Source organism: Lactuca serriola, chromosome 9 (genome assembly GCF_051521515.1).
Source record: "Lactuca serriola cultivar US96UC23 chromosome 9, Lser_US96UC23_V15, whole genome shotgun sequence".
In the NCBI taxonomy this organism is placed as follows: domain Eukaryota; kingdom Viridiplantae; phylum Streptophyta; class Magnoliopsida; order Asterales; family Asteraceae; genus Lactuca; species Lactuca serriola.
In genome coordinates this window covers 63,599,736-63,613,067 of record NC_136416.1, presented here as the reverse complement: position 1 = coordinate 63,613,067, position 13,332 = coordinate 63,599,736, and the positions used below count along the sequence as shown (strand labels likewise).

Below are 13,332 nucleotides of genomic sequence, written 5' to 3'. Positions count from 1 at the left end.
CAAAACAATACAAAACATTATATTTCAAACATTACTTATGAACTCACCAACATTTCATATGTTGACGTTTTTCAAAATACTTGTATTCTCAGGTAACAGGTAAATCGAAAGGGAAAAATGTACTCAGTAATGTCTTGCTGTTTGTTTAATTAGTATCAAACAATTTACTTTTGGGCATGTAATGTTATGGATCAATGTACTGAATGTAAACGCTACCAGTTGTAATACTTCAATGCTTGGTGATGTATGATGTTATGTTTCATGTATATTCATTGTGATGGTATTCAATTAAGTCACAATAGCCCTCGGACGTTTCCGCCGTCTGGTTCGGGGGTGTGACATGCAGAAGCTCCGTAGAGATTTTGAAGTCTTAGAGATGAAGACAAATGAAACCATACTTGAATACTTTGGTAGGGTTTTAACAATCTCTAATCAGATGAGAAGCAATGGAGAAGAAATGAATGATGTCAAGATTGTAGAGAAAATCCTTCGAACCCTAACTGAAAAATACATGTTGGTGGTGGTGTCTATTGAAGAATCAAAGGACATTGAACAGATGTCTATAAAAGAATTGCAGAGCTCTTTAATCGTCCATGAGAAAAAGTTCAAGAAGAATGAAAGGGAAGAAGAACACGCACTAAAGGCTGATACAGGGAGCAGTCCTAACTCTAAAGGATGTGGAAGAGGTCGATCAAGCTTCAGAGGAAGGAGCCGCAGTAGAGGACGACAATAAGTAAACAAAGAGACAATTGAATGTTACAATTGTCATAAATTAGGGCATTATTCTTATGAATGCCCTAATTCAAAGGAGGCAAACTATGCAGGGTTTGAAGAAAATGAGGAAGTCATGCTTATGATTGAAGGAAGTGAAGAAGAACAGGATGTGCTCATGGTGAAATCAAATGATGAAAATAGAGGACTGTTGTGGTTCTTATATTTTGGATGTTCAAATCACATGTGTGGAAACAAAGAAAGGTTTGTAGGTTTTGACCAAGGCTTCTCAAACACTGTAAAGCTAGGCAACAACGCTCGGATGACTGTGGAAGGAAAGGGAGATGTAAAGATTGTGTTGAATGGTGCAACCTATGTGATAAAGGATGTGTACTATGTTCCAGATCTAAAGAACTCCTCAACATTGGGCAATTGCAACAAAAGGGTCTGTCCTTTCTTTTTCAATCTGATGTATGTAAGGTATTTCATCCAGATAAAGGCTTGATCTTTCAATCAGGTATGAGCACAAATCGTATGTATCCACTCAGTGAAGATACAAATGATGATGAAGAGCATAATACAGAACTCAGAAGGATGCTTATACTCCAGTGATGATGATGTGGCCAAGCTATGGCATGAACGGTTGGGGCACATAAGTAAAACCAATTTAAAGACCCTTCAACACAAAGGCATGGTGTGTGATCTACCCAAGTTGGTTACTGATACTTCAGTATGTGGAGATCGTATGATAGGAAAACAGACAAGAGAGGCCATACCAAAGATAAGCTCATGGCGTGCGAAAGAAGTCTTAGAGTTGGTACACTCGGATATTTGTGGACCAATCACTCCAGCATCTCATACAGGCAAGAAGTACTTCTTGAGTTTTATTGATGACTTTAGTCGCAAAGGTTGGGTCTATTTGCTAACAGAAAAATCACAAGCCTTTGAAAGCTTCAAAGACTTCAAGAGCAAAGTAGAAACTGAAACTGGGAAGGTAGTGAAGGCACTTAGAACAGATAGAGGAGGAGAGTACCTTTATAAGGACTTTGACAAGTACGACAATGAACATGGTATCAGAAGACAGTTAACCACCAACTTTACCCTGCAACAAAATGGGGTTGCAGAGCGGAAGAACAGAACAGTAATTAACATGGTGGTAACTCTTCTTTCAGCCAAGAATATGCCCAAAATGTTTTGGGCTGACGCAACATGCTGGAGTTTCTATGTGTTGAATAGAAGTACAACTAAAGCTCTATCATACATGACACCACAAGAAGCCTGGAGTAGTTTGAAGCCCACAGTCCAAAATTTTCGAATTTGGGGTTGTTTGGCACATGTTCATGTACCAAAGGAGAAGAGATCTAAACTTGAAAACAAGAGTGTTGTTTGTGTTTTAACAGGTGTAAGTGAGGAATCAAAGGCTTACCGTCTGATCAATCCGGAAACAATGAAGGTCATAACAAGTAGAGATGTGATTTTTGAAGAACACAAAGGCTGGAATTGCCGAATTGGTGTCAAGGTAAAGAAGAAAGTATAGAAAAAGAACAACTCTCATGGGGAAATTATGACTTCATCGATAAAGACTATGTCTTTATTAATGATCATGGTGATGAACAACATGAAGTGACTGAATCAGATCAGTCAAACGATGAAGTAGGTCCGAACACCACCACAATTAGGTAGGGAAGACAGCAAAGAACCCAAAGATACCTGCAGGATTATGTCACAGGTGATGAACTAGATTTAGAAGAAGAAGAAGAAATAAATGTCATGGAAATAATTCATCAGGATCCTACTTGTTATGAAGATGCTGTGAAAGAAGCCAAATGGAAGAAAGCAATGGATAGTGAGATGGAGATGATTGAGAAAAACCAAACCTGGTAACTAGTTGATCTACCAAAGGGTGCCAAGTGCATTGGGGTAAAGTGGGTATATAAGACAAAGTTGAACGAAAAAGGCGAGACCGAGAAACACAAAGCAAGGTTGGTGGCTTGAGGCTATGGTCAAAAATATGGAGTAGATTACATGGAAGTATATGCTCCAGTGGCTAGGATGGATACCATACGTTTGATTCTTGCACTTGCAGCATAAAGAAGTTGGAGTATTTATCAAATGGATGTGAAATCAACATTTCTCCATGGAACTCTGCAAGAAGATTTATATGTACAACACCCACAAGGATATGTTGTGAAGAATGATGAACACAAAGTGTATAAGCTTCAGAAGGCACTGTATGGATTTAAACAGGCCCCTAGGACCTGGTATAGTCGCATTGAGGCTCACTTTATCCATGATGGCTTTACTAGAAGCAAGATTGAGCACACTTTATTCATTAAAGAACAGGCAGGAGGAAAGCTATTGTTTGTTAATGTGTATGTCGATGACCTACTTTTCACAGGAAATGATGAGAAGATGATGAATGATTTCAAGAGCTCTATGAAGGCTGAGTTCGAGATGACAGACTTGGGAAATATGAGGTACTTTCTGGGCATTGAAGTGATACAAAACTCAGTTGGCATTCACATTTCACAGAGAAAATATGCAGTTGAAATACTAACCCGCTTCAAGATGTTAGAGTGTAGTCCAATCATAAACCCAATAGTTCCGGGACGCAGACTAAATAATGATGAAGGTGAACCAGCAAATGAAACTTTATTTAAACAATTAGTGGGTAGTTTAATGTACATCACTACCACAAGGCCCGACATACAGTTTGCAGTGAGTTTCATAAGCCGGTTCATGGTCAAACCAACTGAGTTTCACTTTGCAACAGCCAAACGAGTACCGAGGTACATACAAGGAACTTTGGATTATAGGATCTGGTACAAGAAAGGAGGCAAGGGCAAGATGGAAATTTTTACAGATAGCGATTTCGCTGGATATCTCACTGACAAGAAAAGTACCTCTGGAAATGTGATTTTGTGGGATGGAGCAGCTGTCTCGTGGTCATCAAAGAAACAAAGAATAGTAGCTTTATCATCCACAGAAGCTAAATAGGTAGCTGTTGCGTCATGTGTCTGTCAAGCTATTTGGACTCGAGAAATACCGGAAGAACTTGGTGTGCATCAGATGGGTGAAAGTGTGATAAAATGTGACAACACTTCAGCCATACGGCTATCAAGGAATACTGTTTTCCATGGAAAGTGTAAGCACAATGGAGTAAGATTTCATTTCCTAAGAGAATTGGTAGCTGATGGAGCAATTGCATTGGAGTATGTTGATACCAGGGAGCAGGTGGCAAACATCTTAACCAAGCCATTGCATCATGATAATTTTATAAGGTTAAGAGAAAGATTGGGTGTTTATTCTCTCAAAGGCAAACAAGACATGGAAACCTAGTCATGTTTGAGGGAGGGTTTGATGGACTTTAGATGTCGTTAGCTCAAGAATAAAAGAATTCAAATAAAGCTGGCTGGGTCAAGTCAAGTGGGATTTGCACACGTGATAATACCAGGTCTTAAGCTATTTCCGCTTTTCTAGTTTTTCCTTTTTACTAGCTATAGTTTGTTATCTCTTTGTAAGTTCTAGTATTTAAAGCCACCTTGGTCTAGTTTAATGATATCTAAATTCAGTGATTACCAGTGAATAAACTCTTTCAAGGTGGTCACCGATGGACTTTGTGGTCGTCGGTGGTGGCAACTTTGAACCAGAATCACTCAAATTAGAATATGGGTGGGGTGGGGGGTGGGGGGACATTGGAAATTGAATGGGAAACGAGATGGATGTGTTGCTTGATGTCGTCGGTGAAACGAATGTCCGGAAGGACGAAATCGTCGGACAAAATCAAGAGAGAAAAGGGAGGGGTGTACTGCTGCAACTGAGGCCGCGTATGACTTGATCTAGAAGGTGAAACCATATCCCGACGACTTGTCGTCGATATAGGGTTTAGATAAATGACGTCGTTTGATTTATTTGCTGAAATGAAAAAATTAAAAATTAAAAAGCTATGCCGACGACAAGTCGTCAAGATAGATATTTCACGCGGATGGTTACGTGGCATGCCGACGACAAGTCGTCGGGATAGCTTTCCCAAAGCTGCGTCGTTTCGATTTTCTACACCATGGAATTAAAATAAATGGAAATTACATTTGTCGTAACCTATACCGACGACTTCTCGACATAGGATTTCAAAAGACCGTGAAAAAATTTGTCATTCCCGCAGGATCAATGACGACAACATGTCGTCAACATAGCGCTTCAGGTCAAACATTTTTGGTCAAAGTTGGCAAAAGCTATAGCAATGACATGTCGTCAGCATAACCGTACTTTTAGCATTGACATTAGTCATCAGGATAGGTGTCGTCGCCATTGATAGCTATTCTTGTAGTGCAACGATTGGAAATTACCAAGAAATATCATAAGCTCATTATATTGCCACTCCAAATTTAACCAAATAACATAAAAAAGGCTACATAAATAGAAGAAACTTATAAAAGACGAATAAACTTAATGTCCGGGGTAGATTGTTGTCATTTTTCTTCTATTTTTATAGATAGAAAGTTGTGAAAATGTATGTATTAAAATGAAAAGTGACTTACATAGTATATGATCAGAGTCAATCAATTTCAGAGTTCAATAAGTGGATTCCACATCTCACTGTGGCAATTACACAACCTATATTGTTGATTTTACAGGTAGGGCCTGAGAAATCTATGGTTATATCGATGATTTGATTAATTCTCTTACCATTTCTTGGAAAAAAAACTTACATATGCAATAGTTTTATCTTTTTTCTTGTATATAATAGGTTACAAAAACCAGAAAGATACATATCATAGTAAGACCATAACGTGCATTTGAACCGATGTTTGCAGTTTGATGATGTGGACTATCACCACTTTAGGGAACAACACATCCTGAGTGGGGTTTAAGTAAGAGTTTTCCCGCGCAGGGTAGCCTCCTACACTCTAGCTCTCTTCTAATTTGATTGTGATCGACCATGGCTAGAAAATGCTATTTTTAATTTTTTTATAATATTTAATTAAATTATATATATATATATATATATATATATATATATATATATATATATATATATATATATGGTTTTTAATTCTAGACAAAAAAATGTATAATATTGATATAAAATATATTTAAAAATAAAAAATATATATTAAAACTTATAATTGCGGCACAGTTTGTTGCTCGTTTACTTGCAACGTCTATATAAATCTTTACTATGAATTTGGTAATGGAAAAATAAAAGATGAAATGAAAGTTGACTGTTTCTTAGATTTTGAAGAGTAAAGAGAGGTGAAATGAAATGAAGTTAAAATGACACATATGTCTTCTGGTCTAGTAAAGGGAAAGACGATGCTTTAGGGACAAATAATGTTACTATTCTTATTATATTATACAATATTTATTTATTTATTAAATAAGATTAATAAACGTTGTATGAAAATTGGATAATGGTAACGGTTAACAAAGATATTTTCCCATATTGATCTCCATTAAAAAGAAAGAGACAAAAATATAGGATGGCATCCGAAAGATCTCCTGTATAATATCTCTAATATTTGAGATAAACATGATAAAAATAAAATAAAAATGGAGGATGATCATAAAATTAAAAAAAAACGATAAAAATAGCCATTTACATTAATTACATTACAAAATAGACAAAAAAAATCGAAGTTGCAAAAATAATCATGAATTTCGCAGATTGAATAGTCTCATCTGTGAAATGAGCTTTCCATCTGCGAATGTACAAGCAGGTAAAGCACAACTGTGCTTTAGCTGCTTGTACATTCGCAGATGGTTTATTTTTTTATTTTTATTTTTTTTCTCTATATATATTGAAATTATAGGGTAAAATCGCAGATGGAATAGCCCCATCTGCGATTTACTCTGATTCCATCTGTGAAATTGCGGTTATTTTATATATATATATATATATATATATATATATATATATATATATATATATATATATATATATATAAAAGTTTAACTATGAAATCAATTGGTTTGTAGCTCAGTTATATCTAAACGTACATCACCAATATCAACATAATGCCCGTAAACATGCTTTTTTTTTTTTTTTCATTTTTTTGATTTGAATTTTTTTTTCTTTTTAGTTTTATCTACCACACGCTTATTCATAACTTTAACTTCTTGTTCGGCAACATTATTTCGTAGTCAAACCAATTGATTTCATAGTTAAACTTAAAAAAAAAGAAAAAAAAATTAAAAAATTAACCGCAATTTCACAGATGGAATCAGAGTAAATCGCAGATGGGGCTATTCCATCTGCGATTTTACCCTACAATTTCAATATATATAGAGAAAAAAATAAATAAATAAAATAAACCACCTGCGAATGTACAAGCAGCTATTGTACATTCGCAAATGGAAAGCCCATTTCACAGATGGGACTATTTCATCTGCGAAATTCATGGTTATTTTTGCAACTTCGGTTTTTTTGGCTATTTTTGTAATATAATTAGTGTAAATGGCTATTTTTGTCATTTTCTCTAAAATTAAAACAAAATAATAAAAAATAGATATTTATAAAAAGGTGATGATTCTTCCATAACCTTTTTTTTATTCGTCCACATAATTTTATGGATAAGGGACAATTATGCCCCCATTTAAATAAAAAAAACGCATTTGAATACTTTCCGGAAATTTGTTCACGCTTTATTTATTTATTTATTTATTATTATGGCATCCAGGTTTCTTTCTTTTGGAGCTGGGTAAAATTCACAGTATAGACAATTTATATCTTTTTATTTTTTTTATTTTGTTCATTCGTATTTTCTGGAGCTTCGGTCCATAAATCATCATAATTATGTTTCTTCGTCATCAAAATCTTTTTGGTTGGCTTCATATGGGAATTTTGAGCAATACAGATCCCTTTTCTTTTCATTTTTGTAATTATTTTGTGTCCCATTGGGCTGCGGTTGGGTGTTTGTGTGGTTTCAATTCTTTTTGTGTGTGTAAAATTAAAGCCATAACCTACAGGTTTGGTAGGTTTACGGTTACAGCATAATATTGCTGGGTTTGTTTATGTCAAAGTATGGTCGACTCAGTTACATGTTAGTTAGACCATCTCCAATGCATTGAACTCATATGAGTTCAATAGATTGACACATATACATTCCACTCATTATACAACTTTACTCATTAAACTCTACACTCCATTAAACTCTATACAATTTAATGGATTGTCACATCATTTATCATTTTCTTTTTATTTATTGTTATTTAAAAAAAATTAATTAACATGAAATTAAAAATTAAAAACTACAATTAAAATTAACATTAATTTAAAATAAAAAATAAAAAATTATATATATATATATATATATATATATATATATATATATATATATATATGTGTGTGTGTGTGTGTGTGTTTGAGAGAGAGGAGAGAGAATATAGAGTTCAATGGGGATTGAACTCCCCATTCCATTGAATCCTAGTCATTTTTCTACGATGATGAGGATTTTGGGTTTAATGAGATTAAACTCCCCATTAAACCTCCCATTGAACTCCCATTGGAGATGGCCTTAGTTATTACGGAAGGAATTTATATTTGATTGTAGAACTTTATAGTTGGAACAGTTGATCAGATGCAGAGTATCCACTTGCTGAAATTTGCATATTGGTTTTGGCTGTTTTTTTTTTTTTTCCCAGCTGTGATTCCCCATTAGTTTCAAACTGGTTGTGGTTGGTGGAGCCATGGAGTATCAAGATTATTTATTGGTTTCCCTCATGATGGCATGAAGTATTCAGTTTAAAGACCCTTTTGCCCCTGCTGCTTAATTAGGATCCTCATGAAGTCTTTTTCTCTTGGCTTTTGATCAGGTGTTGCCAACATTCACTTCGATGTAGCGCCGAAAGATTGCAACAAGTTAGAAAAAGCAATCTTTATTTTATCTTATGTAGTAAAATGGATGGTGGATTGATTACAAAATTAAATAACTTGTAATATTTATATTTATCTTATGTTATGCTGAAGATTGTTGTAATCCTAAAGGATGATTGTTGCGCCGAAGGAGAAGATGGAGGCGTGTGGCGTGTTTGGAAACAAGTCATTGGGTTTCTCTCTCTTTAATATATATATATATATATATATATATATATATATATATATATATATATATATATATATATAAATAAGGGAAAATGACTTAAAAGCCCAACGAAGTTTCCAAACCATTCAAAAAATCTCAATCATGTTTTGTCTGTTCAAAAAAACCCAACAAACTTAACATTTTGTCTAAAAAGCCCAACTAAGTTACACTTTCTTGAAAGTCAAATAAGAGAAACATATGACGTGATTTATTACCGTATCGGAAAAATGACTTGTTAGACCAACAAAGGTTCCAAAACGTTTAGAAACCCCAATCATGTTTTGACTGTTCAAAAAAAAAACCCTAACGAACTTAAACAAAACAAAATTGGAATTTTCTGAACGGTTTGGAACTTTGTTGGACTTTTTAGACAAAAGTTTAAGTTTGTTTGGTTTTTTTGAACAGAAAAAACATTATTGGAGTTTTTTGAATGGTTTTGAAACTTCGTTGGACTTTTAAGTCATTTTCCCTATTTTTAACTCAGGGCATAATAGTTAGTTAACTTCAGAATTATATGGATGAATTAAAAAGGGTCGTTGAAGAATATAAATTATAAATTATAAATACGGATAATATAAATTCAAAACTTTAAATTACAAAAAAGTTAAATAAATATATTAAGGATATACATTGTTGCTTTCCAAAAACAAAATACCGAGAAAATTATAAGAAAACATAGAGACTCCTCTCCCGCGTGTTCTTCATCCAACTCTTCGTTCCTATTTTTACGCTTGTGATCACCGTTCATTCCTCATCTTATACGAATTATTTGAATCGTAAGTCGTAATTAACCCCTCTGATATTTGATTGTAGGTATTCGACGATCTTTATTTTATTGCTGCTTATTCTTTTTCTGGAAACAAACTGTGTGACTGTTTCATAATGGCCGGTGTATATGAGGTTGGAACTGAGAATGGTAAATTTCTTTCTGGTGATTCTGATATTCTCGTTGGACATGTTGAGGTGATCGTTGATAAGGGTTTTAGAAACGAAGTCTCTGGATTGGAGACTGATTCCATTGATCTTGAGTCTGCAACTGCAAAGGATTGTCAGGTGAAAGGTGTCAACGAAGAAGTGAATATTAAAAGAGAAACAAATGGGAATCATCTTGAAGTAGAGAAGGTAAATGAGTCAGAAAATGTAGTAGTGGAAACAGTTGATCTTGAGTCTAGGAAAATAACCAACACAGACTGGAGTTTGATTACAACCGAGACTTCTCAACCATTGGAGGACTCAAAATCCCAAAACACAGCCTCTCGGTTTTTGCTGTCTACTACTAATGTAATCAATACTTTGAGCCCAGATTATGCAACACAAATGGCCAAAGAGACTGAACAAGTTGAGACAGAAGCTATCGATGTTCAAATTAGAGATGAGACTATAATTTCAGAGTTGGTAGAAGTGAGTGTTGATAAAACTCAAACAAATACTCAACAGCCTGTGAAGTCAGAAAACAAGAATGGGGAGATGTTATTAGAAAAACATGGGGTTCCTCGAGTTACAGAGCATCAGCGTGTTGATGCTTTTGATGATAAACAAAATGAATTTGAAGTAAAGAAACCCAAATTAATCTTCCCAAATACATTTGAGTGCCCTGAAATAAAGTTTCAGTTTGGCTCATTCGGTGTTCATGAGAAAGATCCCAATAACCTAAATCTTGTGTTGGAAGTCTTGAGCAGGGAGGCTGAGGCTGAACCCATACGTGGAGTCAACATTAACACTCCAGACAGAATTCTTGATGATATACAAAACAAAAGTGCTGACAAGGCGACTCACTGCATGAATGATGTGGTTCAACCATATAACAGGGTTCCAAGATTTGATGATGAAGAGCTCAAGGAACAGATTAAAAATGCTCAGTTGCAACTTGATGAGAAGATAATGTGCAGATATGCAATCGGGGCTGAAATTCAAGAGAATAGGGTAAGAGTTTTGTAAGTCTTTGATACCATGTTTTATTATAAAGTTTAATATTATATACTCATATAAGTACTTTGATTTCTTCTTCTTGAATAGGCAATATTGAAAGCCCATTACGAGGTACTCAAAAATGCGTACTTGGAGGTAACAGCTGCAAAGAAGTTACGTAAATCAAAGCGGTCAGATTTAGAATCTATTCTACTTTTGATGAAACAAGTCACCAAGGCTGAAGATATAGATAACTGGGTATGATGCTATGATTATTGATTACATTCCTTTTTTCTACCCAAAATACAATATGGCCAATTTTCTATCATGCATTGCTTTATATTCTAACTCATGGTTTGTTTTTGTTCTTGAAGCATATGCATAAAGTGGAGCAAATGATAGAGATTCAAAACCAGAAAAAGAAAATAAAGGAGCTCCTGAATGTACGTATATCAATCACTACTTTATTTATATACTACATAATCTACATTTTTATTTCTTTCTTCTAGAGCTACAGTGGTCATCAAATTTTGTTATAGCTAGATAACTTATTGCCGGATCTCATTATTGTGTAACTTGAATTTTATTTGATTGACAATAATGCTTCCCTAACGGCTTAAAAGGGCTGTTAGATTTCCTAAAAGTTGATCCATTTTTTATTCAATGCAGAATATAAAGGAGGAAGTTGACTCTTTAAAAGATAATGTTTTAAAAGCTGAAGTGGCTGCCTTAGTAATAGGAAAAATATATGATGAAGAATACCAAAAGGGAAAAGAACTACGAGCTCGATTCCAAGCTGCAGAAAAAGTCTGCCAACAAGCTTATACACATTTATATAGTTTGAAGAAACGTTTATATGACAAGGTATGTTGTAAATTTTTGCATCTTACACAAAATGAAACATAATAATAATAATTATAATTTTCTATTGATTGAATCTGCAGAAAAAACTTTTCTATATGTACAGAGAAGATGCGACTGCAGCAAGGACTTTTGCATCTGGTGGAGATAAAGTTGCACTTCATCAACCGTGTGTTAATCAGGTTCGTTATCTTATCTTCTCGATATTCTAATTTCATATTTAGTATGTGGTTTGTGGCTAACATGTTTTTTAATTACTTTAGGTGGAAAAAATAATGGAAGAATCGAACTCAAATGAAGAATTTAGGAAAGACAATATTAGTAGGACCACACCAAGGACACTTGTTGAAACTTCACCTGAGAGTCATATGAATGAAAGAATTGCTGTGAAAGCAGTTCCTATCTCAAGTAAATTGGAATCCACTTCAGTAGTTTCAAAAGTTGAACAAGGAAAAAAGACAGTTTCGTGTGTGAGCAATATATGCGAAAGAATTGCTACGAATTCAGTTTCTATCTCAAGTGAAACCGAATCCGTTTCATTGGTTTCAAAAGTAGAACAAAGGAAAAAGACGACTCCAACCCCTGAGAACCAAACTATCTGGAAAGTGGCTAGAAAGAGTAATCGTATAATGAAAACCACAAAACCAGTTAAATTTGTAGTAAGAGATTCAAAGTTCATTTGTTTGAGTGAGATAACGGAGGACGAAGAAATGGAAAAAACTATGGTGGAGGTTGATAAGAAGGAAGATGAACTTAGTAAAAAAGAGATCGAATTCAATTTAAAAGAGCAAGTGCAATCGGAGGAAAAGAGAAAAATGAACGAGTCAATCGAGAGGAAGACACGAAATGCTGAAAATGCCCAAAAACGGGCTGAGTTGCGAGCTCAAAAGGAAGCCGAGCAGAGACAGAAGGTATAACTTTTAAATGTATTTTTTTCATTGTATTTTTCTTTTGCGTTGTAGAAAAGGTTTTGGTTCATACATGTACACATTGACCACACAAACATATAAAAAGTTAAAACACAGTACCCCACAGTTAACATGGGGTGATAAATGACAATGTCCCCGGACTCAAAAACATGTAAAATTATTTTATTGGGAAAATGTAACCGATTTGAGTTTGTGTAGGTGAGAGAAAAACGTTTAAGAAGAAAGGAAAGAAAGAGAACAGTTGGTGACAACAGAGTGCATGATGAAAAGATTGTGACGCCAAAAGAGGCAAATGAGACTGAAAACCCATTGGCTGCGACACTCACAGTTGGAGACAGAAGGCGGTACCCACAATTGTGGAAGATGGTAACCGCTGTCGGTGCAGCTCTTATATTCTTTTTAAGCAACATTAGATATGTGCAGCAGTATAATAGTTTTCTTTGTTTTTTATTAATTTTTTATAGGTAGATTCCTGATTTTGAGTTATGTAATGCTACATGACAGTTTCTAGGTTTTGTAAATATGGTTAAATTAACGTGGTATAGTTTTTTTTTTTTTTTTTTTTTTTTTTTACATCTTTCAGTACATCAGATTTTGTTGGAAAGTATAATGTTTGATCTTGCACATAAATCAATAGATAGAGCTCTTTGATTAATGATCATATATGTCGGAAATTGGCTTTCGTGTGGTGTTGGAAAGTGTTATCTATATCAAAATTTTGAAGTTTCTGACCAAGATTTACAACTCCAATCAGATGAAACCCAAAATCCAAACAAGATGAAACTCATATTCATCAAAAACAGAATGACGATTTTAAAGGAAGAAGTAATTTTTTTTCCAGA

The 13,332-nt window shown here is 34.4% G+C and overlaps 2 protein-coding genes across 2 annotated transcripts; both read left to right on the top strand.

The window, feature by feature from the left end:
- The first annotated feature begins 340 nt into the window (after positions 1-340).
- LOC145075769 (uncharacterized) lies at positions 341-1,216 on the top strand. Its single transcript, XM_079021891.1, has 2 exons — positions 341-686; positions 777-1,216. Exons 1-2 carry the CDS (start codon positions 341-343, stop codon positions 1,214-1,216), a joined length of 786 nt encoding a protein of 261 aa, XP_078878017.1.
- A 10,432-nt stretch (positions 1,217-11,648) lies between these two features.
- Positions 11,649-13,025, top strand: LOC145077262 (uncharacterized). Its single transcript, XM_079023000.1, has 3 exons — positions 11,649-11,743; positions 11,825-12,472; positions 12,689-13,025. Exons 1-3 carry the CDS (start codon positions 11,660-11,662, stop codon positions 12,956-12,958), a joined length of 1,002 nt encoding a protein of 333 aa, XP_078879126.1. The 5' UTR covers positions 11,649-11,659; the 3' UTR covers positions 12,959-13,025.
- Positions 13,026-13,332: the final 307 nt, after the last annotated feature.

Bases quoted from the DNA above. Each gene is read 5' to 3' on its own strand.
- LOC145077262 (XM_079023000.1), top strand. From the start codon at position 11,660: ATGTACAGAGAAGATGCGACTGCAGCAAGGACTTTTGCATCTGGTGGA. The intron at 11,744-11,824 runs GTTCGTTATCTT...TAATTACTTTAG, and splicing joins ATCAACCGTGTGTTAATCAG to GTGGAAAAAATAATGGAAGA. The intron at 12,473-12,688 runs GTATAACTTTTA...GAGTTTGTGTAG, and splicing joins AAGCCGAGCAGAGACAGAAG to GTGAGAGAAAAACGTTTAAG.
- LOC145075769 (XM_079021891.1), top strand. From the start codon at position 341: ATGCAGAAGCTCCGTAGAGATTTTGAAGTCTTAGAGATGAAGACAAAT. The intron at 687-776 runs GTCGATCAAGCT...GTCATAAATTAG, and splicing joins CTCTAAAGGATGTGGAAGAG to GGCATTATTCTTATGAATGC.